The sequence below is a fragment of the Apteryx rowi genome, unplaced genomic scaffold (assembly GCF_003343035.1).
Source record: "Apteryx rowi isolate R43461 unplaced genomic scaffold, aptRow1 scaffold_148, whole genome shotgun sequence".
NCBI lineage: Eukaryota > Metazoa > Chordata > Aves > Apterygiformes > Apterygidae > Apteryx > Apteryx rowi.
The window spans coordinates 474,909-496,490 of record NW_020447730.1 but is presented as its reverse complement, the minus strand read 5'-3'; the positions used below and the strand labels follow the sequence as shown (position 1 = coordinate 496,490).

Sequence of the window (21,582 nt, the reverse complement as noted above, 5' to 3'; positions counted from 1 at the left end):
GTTGTCATGGTTAGAATTTACGAGAGATTCAGTGTTCATAAGTAAATCAATGAAAAGTTCATGAAGATGTTTCCAGCATAGGGAGGCCAAAGCCTATTTTTACATTTAAAATATATTTGGGTATATGGCAGGAACAGTAAAGAAAAAGAATAACTCCGTTTTTCATACTTTTTAAGCAAGCCATCATCTGTGTTGGGAAGAATTACAGTATTTGGTTGATACTTTATGAAATCATTGCACAAACAAAGGTTTCAAATTTTAAGTGGATGGATGACATTGACTGCCATAAAAAGTCAGTTATTTAGAGCTCCTTGGAGGACCAAAAATAGTCCATAAATGATGAGAAGTATCAGTTTACTCCTTCAACTCCTTCYGGTATGGCAAGTACATTTTCCATTGTTTTATCCACTGAAATATTCAGGGCTTCAAATCATGAGATTTTCAATGTTTCATTTGCAAAAGTATCGTAAAGCATGATATTTTATTTTATACTTTTGCAGGGCGGGAGGCAGGAGCTCAGGAAACAGCATACTATTCAATTCAACCTTTGTGCATTTTTGACAAAATTAAAATTATTAGGAAAATAGACCGTCTTCTGAGAAAGCTTACTGCCATGCCTTTTCAATTAAAAAGAAACTGGAGTAATTTAATTTAGAGTATCACTGAGATTATACGTGTATTGAGATAATTTAAATTAAGAACACGCTGTCTTGTTTTTTAGCATCTGGTAAATGGCATCTGGTATCAGCTTAAAAACCAGGGTTTGTTGTTTTAACACAGGATTTGAACAGATGGAGCACATGTAGTATTAAGGTGGCTAATATTTTCAACTTACGCGTCTCTTTATATTTTCTAAATATTTTTAAACAAGATTCATATTTTTCTCATGGAGCTTCTATGCGTTCGGACTTGTGGATCAAGCATCTGTGCTAAGTGTCTTTTAAAGTTTCTAGGGTGCTGTGTTTGTCGCAGAGTGCTCTAAGATTTGCATCTTTATATTGATACTTGATACTTGACTCAGACTCTTAGCTTAAGAAATGTCAGATTCCGCAGGTGGAAGATGAAGGGTTTGTGGTCTGTACCCACAAGAGATGATTACTCCTCAGAATATTCCGTTGATTTGTGCCATCTACTTTTGACTTCAGAAGCTCAATTATGCTCAAACTCATTTCAGAGAATTTGGTCACATGGAAGTGATCTTCATTTTTAGAAGAATATGCAAAGATTTAACAACGTTCAGATGGCTGAAGGGATTTTTCATAGGAAGCACAGAAATGCCTGGCTAGAGGTGTCATCAAGAAGTTATTTATGCTTCAGTTTTGTATTTAGTTCAGTTTGGCATAACTCTTGCTGCTCTTGTAATGGACAGTCTTTCCCTCTCTAGCTCTGGCTGCCTCTTCTCACCCTCCTGAAGAAGCAAGGTAAGAGCAGACTTGCTAGTCTAGTGAGAAGGGCTTTCAACTTGGTACCTTGCAGGATGGAGGCCGAAGCCTGAAGAGCAGTCRGAGAACAACAGAGAAGGAGGATCCAAAAGAGAAGGTGGGTGAAGTCTTCCATAAAGAACTGGAAGAAGTCTTCCCATTGTAGGCAAGGAGACTTCTGGAGTGTGTTAGGGATGCTTTCTGTGTACAGGTGTTAGATGGCTTGATTTGGTATGTGCTGTGCTGGATCTGCTACTTGCAAATAATGAAGGTCTGGTTGGGGATGTGAAGTGTGATGGCAGCCTTGGCTACAGTGACCCCAAGGTGGTGGAGTTAAATATCCTGAGGGAAGTGAGGAAGCAGGTGGCAAAGTAATGACTCTGGGCTTCCRGAGAGGAGACTTTGGAGAACTGGTAGGCAGGCAGGATTGTACAGGTTGCAGAGGGGCCCAGGAGAGCTGGTTGASCTTGAAGAACATCCTTCTCAAAGCAAAGTTTCCGAGTGGTCAACAAGGTACATCCTACTCTTCAAGCAAGACGTAGCATCAGAATAGTTTGGCTGAGCTGACAGAGCTCAAATGCAAAAAAGAAATGTWTGGAAGGTGGCAGCGGGACCAAACCTGCACGATAGGTACATTGGCAACAAAAGGACAATCAAGGGAAATACAAACCCACTGCTGAGAGGGTGGGCAACTTTGTAATCAAAGGTACTGAAATGGAGAAGGCTGGGATGTTCAGTGCCTTATTTGCCTTGGTCTTTCCTATCAAAGTCATCTCTCAAGCCTACCAAAGCTCTGTGCTTAATGGCAGAATTTGGGAGGGAGAAGTAGTAACAGTGGTAGAAGAAGTTAGAGACCACGTCACTAAACTCAGCACACAGAAGTCCATGGAACTGAATGGACTGCATCCGTGAGTGCTGAGGGAGCTGCCCAGGATCATCGGGAGACTGATTCCTAAYATCTTTGAAAAGTTGCAGTGACCATGACGAGGGGAGGTCTCATGATTTGCCTTTAGTCCCAAGGGATGTTATGGCACTATCCTYGTGGAAGTCACTTCCAGGCCTGTGAGGGACAAGGTGATTGGCAGCAGCCAGCACAGATATCCCAGAGGCAAGCTGTGCCTTGATCAGTCTGTTTGCCTTCTGTGATGAGATGACAAACAGTTTGGTGATCAGTAGCCAAACTGGAGAAGTGTGGACTGGAAGGCTGGTATACAAGATAGGTGAAAACTGGCTGGACTGCTGGGTACAGAGGGTTGTGATCAGCAGTTCAGATTTTAACTAGCAGCCATTTGTGAGTGGCATTCCTCAGAGTTTGATACGGGGACTGATATTGCTTAATATCTTTATCGAAGACCTGGATGATGAGACAGAACGCACCCTCAGCAAATTCGCAGATGATGCTCAATTGGAGGGATCTGCCAATATCTTGGAGGACATGGATGCCATTCAGAGGGGTCTTGACATGCTGGAGAAATGGGTTGGAGAAACCTCATGARCTTCAACAAAAAGCAAAGGAAATTCTTGCACCTGGAATGTAGCTATTCTGTGCGTCAATATAGGCTAGGAACTGACTGCTGCTTTGCAGAAAGAACATCGGGTCCTCTTGGACGTCAAGTTGAACGGGAGTCAGCAATATCCCCTTGTATTGACAACAGCTYGCACCGTCCTGTCCTGCATAAATGGGAATATATCCAGCAAGTTAGGGGAAGTAACTGTTACTCTCCCCTTGGCACTCCTGTGTGTGCAGCTGGAATGCGGTCTTGTTTTGGTYTCTCAGACTGATGGAGATACTGAAAATAGGACATGGGAGGCCACCAATGCAATCAGGAGACTAGTGCATGTGTGAAGAGAGGCTGAAAGAACCGGATTTGTTTAACCTGGAGAAGCTAGGCCTAGGTGGGGATCTGATTGCTTTTTTTCAGGTTCCCAGAGGATGGCTGTGGAGAAGACGGAAGCAGACTCTTCTTAGAGGTGCACAGTGAAAGGATGAGAGGCGACTGCAGCAAGTTTCAGCCAAGTAAATTCCAGCCAGGTACTAGGAAAAAACCTTTTCACAATGAGGGTAGTCAAGTAGGAGAAAAGGTTGCCCAGAAGTGCTGTAAAATTTCTGTCTTTGAAGATATTTAAAACTTCGGGACAAGGCTCCGAGCACGCTGTTGTAACTTTGACATTTTCCCTGCTTTGAGCAGCAGGTTGGATATTGACCTCCAGAGTCGCCTTCCAATATAAATTATTCTGTGATTTATGCAGCCTCACAGTGAMCTGGATCAGAGAATAAGTCTGCTGCAAACTAAACTGTCTTTTCTTCCCCTGTCTCCTCCTCTGTCCAGGTTTGGTTTCAGTCTGAGAAATTTTCTAATCTGCTTCCCAGATCAAATAAGAATTGCTATTTCAGTGAAATGAGACTATAATGTTTGGGAGAACATTTTAAGCCCGGCTCAAATAGCCTTTAAAAATGAGAGCCCCACTGCCAATTTAAATATCACGTTCCATTTTTAATTTTTCTAACAGGGTTTTTCTTACTTCAGCATTAATTTTAGTGATGTGTATGAAGCCTGGCATATTTGCAGTGTTTCTTACATTCTGGAAATTGTATTCGGTGTCCCTTCCTCTGGTTTTTACTTTCTATATTTAAAGCCAATTGTCAGCTTTTCTTCAAACCATATTTTCTTTCAGTCGTGTCAGCAATATTCATGATGAGTGGRAAGCAAAGCTGGAAACATCATTTCAGGTGAGGCTTCTCATGGAATCAGAGATTTACCTCCTGTGTGTCAAATGTGTCGGGTACTCCGAGAGCTAGACCTGTCTTCTGGCGGCAGTGTCCCCTGTCGATACCAATCAGTATTTTGCGTACGGTCCAACATAACTGATCTCTGCTAGGCATTTATTCCTAACCTCCATTTATGAATTTCTTGCTTTCTTCCTGACACTTGGAGCTTTTCTTTGTTGAATTTCATCTAATCGATCTTGGTAAGTTGCACTAGTTTATTAAGTTTCTGAATTCTGAATTCCAAATGCACAAATTTTATGGATTGTTTTTGTTTCATCATCTAAATAGCTAATCAAAATATTTAAAAGATTAGGTATTTTATAGAACCTTGAGTTATGCTATTTGATATGCTGTCGGGGCTAGACAGCAAACCATTGATAATTGTTATTGAAATTTGCTTTTCTAACCATTTCTCTGTGCAGCTTTTAATGATTTCATCATGGTCATAATTATGAACCTCCGGTTATGAAAATATTGCGTGTTGTGGTACTTCTGTACATCAGGAAAGGTTTCCTTAGAAATACTTCAGTTGGAGGGAGCTTTACATTTCCATGCAGCTTCTTAGCATCAACAATTGTTTGCAATAGTAACAGTTATTTAAGAACCTTAATGACTCTGTGTAATTAGTTTTAGTAATAAAGAACCACAATAATAATCAAGCTGAAAACTTAAAATATGACAAGGCTACTGCTATAAGTAAAGTGTGATCATTAATCATTTAAATTTGTTTTTCATTAGTGTAAATTTTATTTATGCAACATTTATGAACATTTCCTAATTTGTTTGTGTTGGTGTGGTTGCTTCCACCTGTATTTATTTGCAGAGGAAYGGAGAAATATGTTACTGAGAATAAATTTTAGAAGGATGCAAGAGGTGGAGTGCTGCATAGCAGAGGGAAAAAAAATCAGCAATTTTAAGATAGAAACCTTTTTAAAAAATATAATCCCCGGTCTTTTTAAGCAACAGGTTTCAGGTAGCATGTGCTGTTATGGTTGTGGATACCCAAGCACGCGTGAGACAATCAAGATATTGTCAAAGACAAAATTTTGCCTTAGGGAAATAACTAGTTCATTTGACTGTCATTCAGGTTTTCAGTATGAAACACTTTGCATTATATACAATCTGTTGTGTTGCTAAAGAAACATGAAATAAAGGTGTACTCTAAAAAATTAGGTTTTCTTTTTTTTTTCTTTTTGTTTCGAAACAGCATCAGGTAGCTATGCATTCCTTGGCTCTGAGGCCCCAGCTGAAACTTTGCTTGTGCAAATAAAAATATGGTGTCTTAAACTGCCAAATATGAACAGTTGCACTGGAAACTGCGAGGCAACTGTTTCATCCCAGGCTGATGCATACGGTGCTAATGATAAAGATTATGTGGTAGGAGCCAAGGCCCAGGTCCCTAAAGACATTTAAGCATGTGACTCCGATGGAATGGCAAGTTTTTCATCACAGTGAGAGTTCAGCGAAACGTTTGGAGGTTTATTGAAGTTAACGTATTCTGCAAGGTCCAACTTGACTTCGGCAATCTGTACTTCTGTTTATCTGTGCAATTTTTTCAAAGAATTTGAAATTCTAGATCGTACAATTTTGTTATGTACCAGGTTCCCCTTTGAGCTAAGAACGAAAGGGTATATTGGCACTCGCTGCTCCAAGGGTTTTGCTTTAACTGACATCCAGAGGCTCCTCTTAGAAAACAGGCAAGCTGAGTTAGGCTTTTTCTCCTTCTTGCTCTCTGATTTTACTACTGCACACTCCGGTTACTTATATACTCCAAGGCGATGCCTTTGCTACACTGTTCAGTCCATAGTGCCTCTAAACGAGCAATTTTGTRTAGTGGTCTGATGTATACTCAGGAGACACAGATCGATAGTATTTAATTCAATGCTATTTGTGTCCATTTGGCATGGTTAGAGCATACCAACCGTACTGAGTCCCTCTGTCAACTTAAGGGATTTTTGTCTCTGAGTCTACTTTGCAGCAGAGCTTAAGTGGAGCTAGATACGCAGGGTCTTTTGAATCTTCATCTTGGTGGTTATTCTAAATTTCTGTTTACTTTTTAATTTTGCATGTGTGTGAGAGAATGTCATAGAGGTAGAATGGATATGAAAAAGCTTAGACCATTGTTTTAATACAGATTTTAATAAAGATCATTGTTTTCCTGTAACACTGAGAATAAGATAAAGTTGGATACAAATTACACTTTATTTTCATTATTTGTCACAGAGTCATAGAATGATTTTGGCCGGACAGGATTTCTTCTGGTCATCTAGTCCAACCTCCTGCTCAAAGCAGGTCCAAGTAGGTCAGGTTGTGCAGGGCCTTGTCCACTCAAGCATCCCCAAGGATGGAGATTCCACAGCCTCTCTGGGAAACCTTTTTCTAGTGTCTTTTCACCCCACTCAATATGAAGATTTTTTTCGTTGTATCTAATTGAAGTTTCAGGTGTTCCCAATTTGTCAGGTGTCCGTTGCCCTTCTACCTACCACTCCAAGCAAAGTCTTCGTCCATTTTGTCTATGCCCTCCCGCTAAGACAGACAGCAATAAGATTTCTCCTTAGCCTTCTCTTCTTAAGGCTGAACAAACCCTGTTCTCTCAACCTCTCCTCATCTGTCGTGTGCTCCAGCCCTCTAACCATCTTGGCAGTCCTCCAGGGGACTTTGTCCATTATTTCAGTGTCTTGTACTGGGGAGCCCAAAATGGGCTGTAGGACTTAGGAAGTGTAGGTACGCTCTTTTTGTATTATTTGAGGCATAGGTACGCATATTTTTTTAATCAGTGTAAGTGCTTGTCATAGAGGAGTAATAGCGGCTTAAATATAGACTTTCTTCTGGTTTAAATATAGACTTTCTTCTGGTTATTCCACCACCCTGGAGAACTACTACTACTTTTTTTTCAGTGGGACTCTGAAGAAGTATCGCGTGCGTAGCAAGTCTTCTGCGCAACCTTTAAGAAGTTGGCTCTAGTAAATAAGCTGTAGATGCATTGCTGTGTTGAATTTGAAATTGCAAAATGTGTTTTCCTTATGAAGACACGGATCTGCTTTGATAGCATTTACCGATACTAAAGTGTGGAGAATCACCCTTTTTATAGTCATTTTATAATGGTATCTGAGACATTAAGCTTTCCGTGGAGCTTTAAGCAGTAAAAATTTGTAATATTCTAGGCACCACTGTGAGCTAGTTGTAAGTAAATTACAGTTAAGTTAGTTTAACATTACAGTTAATGGCAGCCACTCTGTTTTAAAACTTCTTTAAAATATTGCCTTTTTATTAGTTTTTCTCTCACTTACTTATATTCCTTACATTAAAGATGTGGTAAAAGAAATATTTATCTGCTATCTCTATAAAGTAATGCAAATTATGTATTCTCTGTCCTCTAACTCGGTTTATGGAAATTGTTCTGTCGTGTTGGTGTCCCAGGTCTTATTTTCCAGAAGTGATACTTTTTGGAAGTGGTGTTCTGTTGCCTTCAATTTTCCAAATAGATGCTTTTCTTTAATGTTATTTAGGGCTTTCAGGCTCTTTGAGGTTTGTGAATTTTTCAATTGTAGTCCTTTTAGGGAAATTAAAGCTATTTAAGACATTTTTCAGTCCATATGAGGCCATAATGAGGATTATTTAGAAAAAAAAAAGTTGTATTGAYCCCCCTCTTATACATCTCCTTCAGTTCTTAGTCTAAAAATCACTAATTGCTAGATCTCATTTTAATCTGAGGTTTTTAAGACTTTTTCTTTGCCTCCTATAYGTCCTTTAAAGTTATGTCCTGTGGTAGAAATTAGTTATCTGCAGTACCTGTTCATTTTCTTTTGAATAACTTATAGGAGAAGATATTTTATCTGTCAGATTATGTGCTTCTCTTTCCAAAGTTTTGCAGAAAAAGTATTGGATCATGCTTAGGAGTGGTTTATAAAAGCKCATAGATTCTTCTATCTTAGATCTWTTTTTGAGTAGGACAGTTCCAGTAATTTTGGGATAGTTGGGTGGAACCTTGATCTATCTTGCTATCAAGAAGAGTTAAGCCCTTAATTACGGTTGGACACCTGTTTACCAATGGTTATTTCATTTGAAGATTGATAAGTTGGAAAAGGAGCATTTCTGAGTCTGTGTCCATCCGTTCCTCTCAACTTACCTGAGATAGGGGCCTCTTGTTCCTGTTCCAGGCAGACTGCCTCCCAACCTCTCTGTAGTACTTTCATTCTGTTGTTGTTGTTTTTAATTTATTTTTCTTGTTTTTTTCCGTGGGTTGAAAAGCTTGAGAAGCGCTTAGGTTTTCATTTGCTGAGTTTAGTGGGAGTTACTCCTGAGATCTCTGTTGTCAGCAATATGTGCATTCCCAAACGAAGAGGTGGCATCTGCAAACCTTATAAGGTTTGCCTACCRTGAGGAAAAGATACTCTGGCATCTGGTGATCATTCCATCTATCTTTTCCATGCTTTTGAGAGTCGCATCTTGTACCCCAGAAGACAGGCAGTGCTAACTAAAGAAACAGGAAATCTGTGATCTGTTTTTGACCCAAGGAGAGTTCATTCCCAGTGGAAACTTTAGCTCAGTAACCTTGAAATTCTGCAGCCACCCAAAATTTATAGTGACCTTCTAATAAGGAGAGCAATGCCTGATATTGGACAGATCTGACCCATGCTCTAGATTTGGATGCTTGTAAGAGATTAAGGTATTTATGGTGTTAGAGACCATAAATATTTAGATGATATCAATGAAAAGCTGCATTCACTGGCTTTGGTACAACTTTGTACCATAAGGGTAACTATTTACTCTTACCTGGGCAAYGGGCTTGCAAGTCATGTCTCTGGAAAAGATGATTTGCCTTTCTGGCTTCCGCCCCACGCGTGCAAGACCAGTGCATTCTGGTTGACACTCACCATCAACTACAGTATGCTTCATCAGCTCCAAAGTTGGTGACATAAACCTTGTCTTCCAGAAAGCAGCTGACTTACAGGACTAGGGTATTGAGCGAGTTTGCTCCTGGCCTTTTTTTCTGAAACTCTGACTGCCRAAATAGGTTTTCCTTTTTCAGAATGATAGTTCACGGAAGTGGAGAGAGATGGTTTTGGAGCAATTAAATGCAGAATTGGAGTTAATCTGTAGCTGATGAGGCCTGGACATAAGCCTCGTGAATCCTTGGCCAAACTGTTCACAGGGTACTATTGGATGTGTTCCTGATGGTTGGTCAGAGCTGATGTCTACCTGCTGTCAGATACCTCACCTGTCCAGTTGTCACCACTGATGCAGCAGTGGCGATCCATTCCAGCAGCTAGGGCAGCTCCACCATCTCCACTGCCTTGGGCGCAGGGTCTGAGGACCAGTCTTCTTTTCCTGGCTCAACCCTGTTCTTCATCTCAAGGATGCTGGATGCGTCTTTGGATTACACTATCCGTTCTCCTCTCTAGTTAGAGGCTGTCTGTTCAATGGCAGCGCACTGTACTTGACACTCGCTGGTAACCAAGTGTACTTGATCCTGGGACTTAGGTTTAACTGAATCAGGAACCCAATTTAAGGCTGCTTTTCCTAACATCCAAGATTAGAGCTGAAAGTTTGCCTGATTTTCCATCAGTGTTGTTAAAGCCCACAGGCAGCTATTCGTCCCGTGCCTCTAATGCATTTGAGTTTATAAGGTAGCCATGACCTTAATTTTGTTTAAAACAAGTGTTATTTTGATGGATACAACCCACAGGAAATTATTAYTAATTTGTTTAAATGGAAAATACTATCGTTMGGAAACACTGGATATTGTTTAACCTTTTATATTAGAACCTGTTTTGGAAGTCCTTCAAAAAATAGGGATTCTGCTTTTCCCAACAGGCTATTGAAGTACTTCACTGCCCTTAGTTCTGCCTCCACAGAACTGGCACCTAGCCAGTATTCACAGCTATCCCATCACACATTTGTTCTGATTTGTATTGCCCTGTTAAATTTAACCCTTTTTGTTTTCAAACTGTTCTTAATTTGTCATCTGGATAGCTGAAGATATCAGCTGTTCTAATTATTATCGTCAGCCAATTCATGGGTTAATAAGACCATGTCTGTAGCCTTAACCTTTAATGAGTCTCCAGGATGCAGTTTTGTTTTTCAATAATAAAAGTTGTGTGCATTACCTGCTCTTTTTTTTTTTTATTTTTGCTCTCTGAATCAAAGTTTTCCTTAATTCTAATTTACCCTTCTCTGAAGCGTGAAGGGGAAGCCAGTGTGGAAGGCGTTCTCAATCAACTGGTCCTAGAGCATCTACAGCTGGCTCCTCTTCAGTGGGGTGAGTAACATGAAAACCTATCAATGACCTTTTTTGAGAATGTATTGGTTTGTAATTTTTGGCAGTATTTTCTCCTTAATAATGTTCTTTGTAACGTCAAATCATCAAACCTGTTACAGCATACAGTGCTGTGTATGAGAATGCTACAGTTTTCATTTACAATTAATTTTCAATCAATCATACAGAAGGATTTGCTAGGGTTTTTTTCTTTGGATATTTTTGCTTAGCTGAAGATAAACATAAAATTGAGTCTATTTTATTTTAAGTGTCAGTGTTCGGTGATAGCAACTGTGAGACCAGGGTACGCGCTTATTCCTGTAATTTGTGGTCCTGGTGGTTTTGTATGAGAGTTGGCTGCTGCTTAAACTTTTCCTTTACCTGATAGTGTGTATTACGGAGTAATATCTTTAAAATGTTTTCATATGGAATTATAATAAACTTTGTGGTATATTTATTATCATAATCTAGGCGTTTCCATTACTCTAGCTTTTCAAGCACAGAAAAGGTTATTACTTTGGGTAGTGGAGAAGAACAACTTCCCTTAATTGTGCATTCAGAATGATGTTCAAATTATGAAGTACTGAATTAGTTTAATTCTGAAGAGTCATGAAAATGTGACTTCTGTCTGAAGTTCTTAACAAGGCTTATTTAGAGGTTTTGAAACATGATGTTTTATCTCCAACGCTTCTATTACAGTGACACTTTACCGAGAAAATCTCCAGTTCATCAGAAAATTGTTTTCAAAGCCTTTTGTGTTTAAAGCAAGTTTAACTGGATACTCCTTGTTTAATGAATTTAATGACCTAGAGAGGACCAATTTTAAGGAACAGTGATACGTCACTATTGGCTGAGTTAACTGTTAAAGCTAAGGAGACCTCAAACTCTAACCCCAAACTCCAGTATTTATGTGTATTTGCTCTTTAAATGCTCTTTATTTTTCAAGCATACAGACCATCCTCAACTGGTACGTTAAAATTTGTAAGGTGAGAACATGAAAATGGGTAATGGTTTAAAGTAGTGTGTTGTGTACATGTCAGACTTTAACCTCTGCCCTTAACTGATGCCAGACTCTCAGGGGTTTGGTAGCCCTCGCTTGCAGGACTTGCACTGGCCATGGTCGTCTTGGTCCTAATCCGTGAACTAAGTGGCTTGTGTCAGGCGTGAGTTATGAGGTCCATCTCCAACGGGTCGCTTTGGTGTCATCTCAAGTCTGCTGAGCTCCCCTGGAATACATGAATGCGGTGCTGATTTACAGTAAGATCAGCTTGCCTGTGCAGTTGGTAATTCCTGATATTGCTGCTTAATTCGGTTAAAGCGTCCTTGTTCCTGTAGGTTTCAGCCCACATGAACACTGACCTAAAGCCTGTGACACTCGCTGCCACAGACCACTGCAAAATCCTTTGACACAGTCTGCAGGCTGAGGATGACCTACACCGTGATTTTCTATATTAAACAAATCAGAGAAAGGGAGATCCTATGGGATCTCAAATACTTGGTCTGCCGCAACGTATATATGGTATATCCTTATACAGATTGCTTAGGGGTGGTGACATTGTCAAGAAAGTAAGATAAGAGATTGAGAAAAAGGCTAAATTTTTTTGGAAAGTTTTTGCAGCAGAAAATACTGGTTTGGCAGAAGTCTGCCTTCTGCCTTGTTTTCATGTCTAATACTTTCTAAATCTGAAATCATTATTGAACATATTATCTATTTTGCATAATATAAAAATTATGCCCACGTAAAAGATGTAACTCACGGAGGAGATTATTGAAAAGAACGTTTTGATTAAATGCCCCATTCTTCTTGAAAACAGAAGGGAAAATGAAAATCAAAACCGATGGAGAGGTTTCTTTTAATTAACTATAACTTCAGATATTTGGGAGTTAAATCTTTGTTTAGTTGATTTTACTACATTGTAGCCAGGTAACCCTGCCTGCAGTCACCATAAGGAGAGCCACGGGGGTCCTTAGAAAGGGCTCCATGGTGATGGGCACTATCTTTATTTCTGTAGAGGATGGGATAAGAATTTAAAGATTATGTTCTCAGTTTGGTAGGTGGGAGTAGCAAGCAGTTGTCGGGCTGTCTGGACAACCAAGCATGTGTGTGTGTGTCAAGTATTTACCCGGTGTGACGCTGTCAGCCAGAGTTTGAACTGGCGCTTTGGCCAGAATGTATTTCCCATTCAACTCATTTAGGCACAGTAAAGGGTTTGGGGTTTCAAATCATCTGAGATGTAATGTGAAATGTGAATTCGGTATCCCTGTGTTATTTTTTCCCGAAATTTGGAAGTAATGGAAGTAGCATTTTTGTTTTCGTGTGGTTTATTAGAGATCTCAACTACCTTGTAGGAATCAGCTCTTTCATTGATGGTGGTCTACACTGAGGTCCAACAGGATGATAAACTTAGGAAAGCAATCTTAAAAGTTCTTTAAAGATTAAGATTTCTAGGAGAAAAGAGCTATAATCTTAATATATATAATTATTAAGGCAATTCTTTGCAAGTTTTCTTTTCCTGCCTCTTCCCCTTTTTTGGTGTTATTGATTAAAAAAAAAAGTAGCTGTAAAAATAATATAATATGGTACTGTCAGCAGATTGAGGTGCTTCTTTCTCTTAATCATAACACTTCTTGTAATTACAGCCTTGCTCAGCTTTGAGTTTTCTTTTTTAGGTAGGTAAGAATTGCTTGCATTTTAATTTTTATTTAATGCTAGCAATCATTTTAATGCAATCTTTGCATATTTTGGCTAAGAAATGTTGCCTTAGTCTTACGCAGTAAAATTGATTCTGTGATTATTCAAGATTTTTGCCATATTGATGGTTACATTGAAAGGTTTTCTGCATTATATATGCTTACACTGAAACATGAATGAATATTTAATAGGATTCTGATTAAAAAGAGACCAGCTCTTGTACAAGCTGGAATTCAGAATTCCTTTTAAATTTGACATATTTAATTCATACTAGAGCAATATTACACTTCTAAAATTATAAAAACACATTGAAATAATTTTTTATGTAAATTTGACAATCCTGTCTTTGCATTAAATACAAGGGAAGACTGTTAAAAGTTAGTGGCACTAAAATGTCGGTCTGAGGGTTAGAAGTCAGCTCTAAAAGTAGTTGTGCTGAGGGAAAAGGTGGCTTTTGGTGGGCAGTGTTGTTTGTGATTTCATATAATGTAGATGACTGGGCAGGAAAAATATTTAAAACATAAAGGAGCATAGAAAAAGAAAATATGTCAAAGGGCAGAGTGAGAGTTCTTAATGTGTTGTTAAAATTGATTTTAAGATTTAGGACATCTCTTTAAAACGGAGTTGTCTATTAGGGAGGTTATTAAATCACACGTAATTGAAAAACATAATCCTGCTCAACACCAGCAAGTTCAATGTTCTCTAAAATTTATGACATATTTTCTTTTTACTGCTGGGCAACAAACCAAATGTAGGCATAGACGTGGTTTTAAGGTGACGATATTAGCATCATCAAATCAAAGAAACATAGCCTGCAGAGTTTAATGACTCTTCTAAGACATATGTTAATGCAACTTCTGGGGTTAGATTTGGAAAGGGTCGGGTGGCGGCATTCGGAGTTGCTTGCACTGCAATATTTTTTCAATCTTTATTTGATTTGTGTTGCTAAATTTTGCAAGGAGGCAAAATTTTGAGACTAAACACTTCTCAGTTCGATAGCCTTCTTCTGCATTTTGTAGCAAAATTATCATAGGTACAAATGGCGTGAGTAAAATGTTGCTGATTGAACTTGAAATGCGCTGAATTTGGGATAGACGGTGGATTGGACTTGGAATAGGCTGGAACCGGGATATTCCTACGTTCAGATCTGAGAACTGCCTCTTAGGTGAGAAGTTCCCAGCATTTTGCATGCTGTACGCAGAAAGTTTTCTTGAAACTATTCTCCTGCATAAAACGGAAGAAACCTGACTTCCCTCATTGGTTGCAACCTCCAGGTAAAGACAGGATACTTATCTTTTCTTGATGGTCCTCATATGTAGAAGAGTGAAGGTTTATTAGAGAAATTTGATTTCGAAATTTAGAATTGTGGACAAATCTAAAAGTGCTAGATGTGATAATAATTATCATATACAGTACAACACAATACGATAAGCAAATATTTAGCTTTTCTCTCCCTGGAGAAACTAACTGAACAACTGAAAAGGAATGATTATACGTAAACTCTTAAGCCAATGTAAGCAGTAATGGTCTAAGAACCAGACATTAACCAAGCATCGCTACAGGAAAAGTCCAGAAACAAATTTTTGCTCTCATTCATTCTTTTGTTTCATTCATTTCCTTCATTCCTCACTTCTTCCTTTATAATATGAATTAATATGAAATAATATGAATAATATGAATTTCAAGAGAGTTGATAACATTCAAATTAAGCCTGGATACCTTTTCACAATGCAGAAAGTTTCATTTACCAGTATGTGATTGACGGGAAAAGTAACAATTCTGTTACTGAATGCTCTCCAGATCATAATTAAGGAGAGTGATGCCAAACAGCCAAAGTCTTAATTATTTACTTCTAGGTGGCGAATGCTGCACATTTTGTTGGGGGTTCACAAGAAGTTGGCTGCCTGCTTGCATCCTGCAGGCATACTGTGTTTAGGGAAAACTCGGAACTGAAGGATGATTTTAAATTGTGCCTCATAGGTGAATGCATCAGGAGAGAAGGTAGATTTACATGTATTTTGAAGTGTTTTGTGAGTATACAGTCCCTTTTATGACAGCTGGTTTGGAAGTTCTGTCTGCTTAGGCAGTCTGTCAAAGCATCTTACAGAAGTATTACTTTTTAAATAAATTATCTTGTTACTATACCATTTGTTTTAAAAAGCACCAAATCAGGAACGCTTCTTAATGCACGGAGCTTATTTATTTCATGGATCTTAAAATTAATTACTGCACCTACTCATCCATTTTATTTTGCATTTTCCAGTCGGACCTCAGACCATAATTAAATCTTTCTTTCCACCATTCATGGGTTTAACTCTTAGGGACCTCAGCGGTGTCAGATCAGAGTGTCCTGAATGCAGAGGAAAATACCATAAAATGTCTGTCAGGAAGTAGCGGAGGCAATCACACATCTCTAAGGCTGCAGAGGTATGTTGTGGATGCCATCCGGACACCTGGACAGCTGGTTGTCCCCACGGGGCTAGTTAAAAAGAGCCAGATCTCTGCAGACACGACTGCTACCAGCTTTGCTTCACTCAGGGCAGCCCGACAAGGTTGCTCTTCCCCCTTAGACGAAATGCTAGCACTGTCCTGAATGCTCGTTAACAGAATATTTCTTAATGGCATCCCTATCACAGCTGGGGAACTGCAGGGAAGGAGTCGTACTTTCTCCTTTAATAAGCCGCTGATAGGCTCTTCATAGGAGCATTTGCTTTGCAGGATTATATAGGGAGAAGTGTGCATTGTGCTTGGGAATATGGAGAGATTAGGAGGGTATTTGAGGGCCAAAACAAGACTGAGAGCTTACCTGCTATTCGTTCTCTGAGAATATTAGACGTTGGTCTGGACTTTCCTTTTAGCAGTCCATAGTTGAGTCAGATATCCTTTCTTTGAAGGGTTTCACATGGAATGTTAAAAATTAGGTTTCTGTCCTTCAAACACAATTACGAATACCATTCTGTTCATGTATCAAAGTAAAATATTCTTTAACGATTTCTAGTTTAGAATTGCACTAGACTGACTATTATGATCAGTGCCAGGATGAAAGCAAGAGCATCAGCCAGAAAAAATGCAAGAGCAAGCTGTCCGTAACGTGGAGAATCACGGTCTGGTTCATAGAGAGACTTGAAACTGAGAAACGATCGTGTGGGAGATGAATTCTACTAGGTAACCAACCTTCCTCATCCATTTAGAAAAATCTTCAGGTTTTTTGTTTTTATTTTTAAGTGCAAGAGAAGTGGGAAGGCTTTCATATCCTAACAGCTTGTGTGCGGGCTGTTGGGGGATATTTTGGCAATGTCAAGCCAGCAAGATGCTTTAGTTACGGGGAAGTGTTAAGGGACTAGGGTAGTACATTGAAAAAGGGACTAACTTGATGAAACTAGGGCAKCTGGCACATTAGTAATGTTCTCACATGTCAAAATATGCCATTGTGTGATATACTTTGAATCAGCTGTTGTTTCTAATTCCTACTGAAGTCTTGGTTATCCTAAACTGAAAGGAAGAACTAGTAGAGAAAGGTTTCAGACATAAGTGGACCAGCAGTGATTTCAAAGAAAAGCTACTAAGAATAAAGTGAAAACAAATGAACAAAAACTCCTATGGAAGACAGATAGCTCAAGACAGTCAGGTTGGTGCAACGCCCGTGGGTACCTCCATCGTGGATGTCCAAAACAGCTGGTAGCTGAAGCTGCGGGGCCACTGTTTCCAGCAGATCAGTGAGAAAAGGCTGGAGGGAAAATGGTCTTACAAGTATTATTGGATTTTTTTGAGTATTGCTCTTGGACCATTCTTTTACAGGTTCACTAGTGTGAATCATTAGTGACCTTTGCTTTAAAAAAAAAAGAAAAAAAATAAACTGATGAAATATGCTGATGGCTCAAAGATGAGCACCATCATCTCTCCAAAAAAGGATCAGGATACCACACAGCAATCAATAGATAATTTTGAAAACCAAAGTGCTGCAAGTAAAATGCATGAAATGTAGTCAGAAAGGGAGATTATCTGTTCTGAGACTGTTAACATAGAAATCTKCTTGGAGTGATTGGAGAGGAGAAGACGCTGGGTGCATCTGAGGAAGCGTTACTCTGAGCTACCCTTGTGATTCAGCAATGAGAAAAGGTGCATGTGATGTTTGTGCAGGTCTGTGATGGACCTTCCCATGGGAAACTTCCTATAGAAAAGATGAATTCTTACCAGAATAGGTAAAAGTAAAGTTTTGGAGGTGATCAAGGAGTGGAGACTCTTGTGCTTACATTATAGAGATACTACGCAGAGTAAAATTAGCTGAAGTCCTGAAAAAACAATACCTCAAATCTTGAAAGCAGGTCAGGCAGGTGGGGTCTGTGTTCACTCCTTAGACTTCAAATACACAGTCTAGCTTGCTTTGAACTGCGTTTTCTCTGAGAGTGATTTTTTTAATTTAGCAAAATTAAGGCATAGAGAAAAGAGATGATTGATCTCCACGAATGCATCGGAGGCCCAGGTCTCCCAGGAGGGGAAAAAAATTGCTGAAGTAGGGCAACTTTTGGCATAAAAGCATGCTGAATAGAAACTGGCCGTTAATGAATATAGTTTAAAATTTTTTAAAAAACATTAAGGATTTTAGCACAATCTTATATCAGGAATATTGGTGGGGAGGAATCTACCGTATAATGGCATTTGATCAGAATAAGAAATGGTAAATTGTGGTAGCAGGAAAATGCATTATTCATGCTTGATTCAGTCACATATTGTTCTGATTAGTAACTTATTTTGTTTTCAATATTTGTTTTACAAAACCTAATTGTATTTTTAAGGGGGAAAAAAAAAGAATTTGCTATGCATACACTCTTTGTACTTATTTGTAGGAATACTGTTTACCACGTTACGTTTAAGCCATAAGAGGTGACTGAGGAACATTGTAAGGATGATAAATTGTTACACAGTTAAGCAAGGTGTTTTATTTTCTAGGTATTGTTAGAAGTAAATTTCATAACAGATGAATTGAACGTTCAAATTAAAAGTTTAAGAGCTATTGAAAAAATCATGAAAATGGGTTACACTTTGCAAAAAGGTCCAAGGACTTGTACGGAAGAAGATTGAAAAGGCAAGATTGAAATTTGGCATGTGAAGCAATTGGTGCCAAATATCACCGAATCTGTCGGGAAGTAGATTTGTATTATTCTGCTGGACACAGAAGATACCATTTGCATAAAAATTTTAAAAAGTGCGATTCGGCTTGTGTACAGTTAGAAAAGAAAAAAGGAAAACCAATCCAAAGATGTATGTATTAACAAGAGAGGCAAGAAAGATGCTTTGATCAGGCAGGATTTTAATTGCCCAGCAATTAAACGAACCGTACGGTGAAGGGTGTAGAGAAGGAGAATGGAGACTATGATAATGGCAATGCATAGCCTGTGTAGGACACATTCAACAGCTCATGATTTCGCTTTAAAAAATACTGCGTGTGCTTGGAACCTAATGGCATATCTATTGCAAGCAAAAGCAGCCTTTGCACCGACTTCCTCGTGCTTTGGGTCAGATCCTCTTTTACACGAGACAGTGGGTCATCGGCCTGGATTATAACATCAGCTGGGGAGAAGGGTCCACGTGTTCTGCTGCAGTTTAAAAAGTTTGTAGTCCATCGATTTAAATGGAAAGTTTTCCTTTTATTTGGCRTTTTACCAAAAACAAACTTTTCCARTGGATGCACATATATGTCCGTGTGCGCGTTTTCACGCACACCCGCCCTTCATGTGCTTTAACTCTTAGGTTAAGGTCAGCATGGCCTCTGGTCAGTGGTTCCTTGGTGGACCGGCGTTTCAGGAGGAGGGAAGTTGGTTTCGTTTTAAGCGTTTGTTCTGAAGGATTCTTTTATTTCATCAAGGAAGCAGAAGGGCGTTAATGACTATAAAGAACATAAATCCACCTCAGTAAGCCTTGTAGTACCGAAATTAATAGCTTCCAACTGTCAAAGCCTCAACAGTGTGAGCGCAGACCAGAACGGAGAGATTCGTAGGAGAAAACATAAGCTATGACTGCAGTCCCCTCTCTCTCTCTCTTACTCTCCCTTCCACATTTTTGCTCTGTCTGTCTCAGTCCCTAAAAATTGGCAGCTAATTTCCTATTTTCTAGCTCAGAGATTTTGTTTCCATCTTCTTTTTCTCTATTTTGTGATTTTTCTTTGCCTGTTCTTCCACTGTTCTTTCAGTTCTTTGGTAAAACTGAATGTCAGGACTTTTTTTCTTATATTCACTTTTACATTGTATTCTAGACCTTTGTATGTAGCAATCCTTTTTCTTTTTTTTTCTTTTCTTTTTCTTTTTTGGAAGAGAAAGATTGCACAGTTTTAGGCCAGAAAGGCATTAAAAGCAGGTAAACTTTTTGATTTGATTTTCAAAGGAAGCCTGTCAAACAGAAGATCTTTCCTGAGCTGTGATTCTGAGTCTTCATCGATACCGTATACTTAGTACTGAACTTAGGCTTTGGGTTTTTTTTTCCTTTCTTTTTAGTATCTGTTCCCTTATCGAGCCGACTGTCAGGGATACATTAGAAAAAGTTATGGAAAGATAAGGGCTATTTTTTAGTATCTTGAGATATAAAAAAAGAGCTGAGTGAATGTGTTCTGTAGCGTGGCTTTGGACAAAAGGGATTTCATCAAAAGATACCATAGTTGTTTCCCRTCACTTGATATATTTTGCATGGCATGACATAAAGCTGTGGCTCGGTGATATCAGAAATGTACAGAACTGTTACAGAATTTTTATAGCAAGGCCGGACATGAGAGGAGAAATAAGGAAGAATCTCAATTAAAATTTTTAGCAGTATATGGAAAGGGTAAAATGTCCTAACGCAGCAACTTCAGAGCAAATCGCTCATTGGATCTGCTTGAGTTTGGCGGGTGCCACTGGGCCCGGTTCTGCTGGGAAGTCTTTGAATGATGCTGGCAGCTGTGAGAGGATTTGTTAAGTCTGATATTGCGTGACGGGAAGGCTCTGAGCTGGTTTTATGCTGCACCCAAGCGCCAGTGGGAGCAGCTCAAGCCTGGCCTGAGTCTTTGCCTTCCCCACCGCCGAGGCTGGTGGGTTGGGTGGACCATGCGCTTGCACCTCTCTGTTAGGCTGCTTGGATCCAGAGCTGTTGGGTGAAACAAGATACAGTTGGAGCTTGCCTGTCCTCCCCGGAAATTTAGGCCTGACCCGGCCAGAATGAATAAACCCCACTAAGAGGGGAGCTGCCTGTGTGTGGCCGTGTCTCCATGTGGGGCTGCCAAGTGGAGGTGGTCGGGAACCACGGTGGAAACTGGTGTCAGGAACCACGATAGAAAGTGGGGTCAGGAACCACGATGGAAACGTGTTGAGCACCATGATGGAAACRGGTTGGGAACCACGAGGGAAATATCCCAGAACTGGCTGTGCACGAGGTTGGGTTTGACCTAAAAAGTCATTTTTAGCTCTTGCTTCCACGCTGCATGAAATGTGGCTATATATATGTATATATATGCACTTTGCTATATCAAACTGAACCTGGAACAGAATAGTTGTATCCACTAGTTCATCCTCCCACAGCATTTGTTGCCAAACTGGGGTAGCGAAATAACGAAAATTAAAAAAAAGAATGAGAGGTATAGTCAAAGTTTTTAAAGCCGATGAAGACGAGACCCRTAGACAGCTGTCAATCAGAGGGAACTAACGTCCTGAACTCCGTCGTCAGGTAAACGGACAGACTGACCTCTTCGGGTTTCCTAGCAACCCTAATTTCCTGTAGCTTGCTAGAACAACCAGTCTGTCGGTGAACATCTGCTCCTAATGAAACTGTTAAGCAGCAGTGCTCGCGTTATTGGCTATTTATCAACTATTTTTGTTAACAGGAGGAATTTGAAAAGAAGTTAATCCCTTTATGGATGCTTACCAGTGATGCGTAGGGTCCACGTACTGTTTGAAATGAAGCTCGTGGCATGAAATACCCGTTTTTAGGTAAAACGTTACTTAATTCAGAAATAGATTGCAGAAGACGTCCCTCTAATTCTGTTTGGAGAGCCTTTTATAAGCTCGGTGAGCTGTCTCCGAACCGTACCGTGGGCAGGGACTTCCAGATTAAATTTATTTGTGACTCATTTCCAGCCCTTTTGATCTTGTGTCAATATTGTTCTTTAGTTTAAATAGCTTTTCCCTGTCTCTGATGTTTGCCTTTTTTTCCCCTCTTTTCTTTAGTGCATTTACACACAGCAGTCATAGAACGAACTCTGCTAGACGCCTCAATAGTACAGGTTTTTTATTCCCCACCCTATAGTTATCTCGGTACACCCTGTCTGTGCCTGTCGTAGTATTTTTTTTCTCTCTTAGATATGGATGACAAGGTTATAAGGAGTGTTCAACCGATTAGCTCTTCGGTACGGTCATTCCTGACACAGATCATTGGCAGTCTCTGCCTCGATGAAGTAAATCTGTGCTTTCATTTT

The 21,582-nt window shown here is 39.5% G+C and overlaps 1 protein-coding gene across 12 annotated transcripts in view; it reads left to right on the top strand.

Annotated features, from left to right (window-relative positions):
- The window catches only part of TRAPPC9 (trafficking protein particle complex 9), a 460,967-nt gene that overhangs the window by 223,234 nt on the left and 216,151 nt on the right, over window positions 1-21,582 (top strand). For 8 of the 12 annotated variants that reach the window (XM_026058552.1, XM_026058550.1, XM_026058548.1 and 5 more), the window contains one exon: window positions 10,363-10,453. In XM_026058552.1, the coding sequence (XP_025914337.1) occupies window positions 10,363-10,453 (91 nt within the window). Of the gene's footprint in view, window positions 1-1,384; window positions 2,178-3,343; window positions 5,305-10,362; window positions 10,454-20,991; window positions 21,018-21,582 lie in introns of those variants that run through there. The other 4 variants (XR_003252300.1, XR_003252299.1, XM_026058556.1 and 1 more) reach the window with 4 other exon arrangements.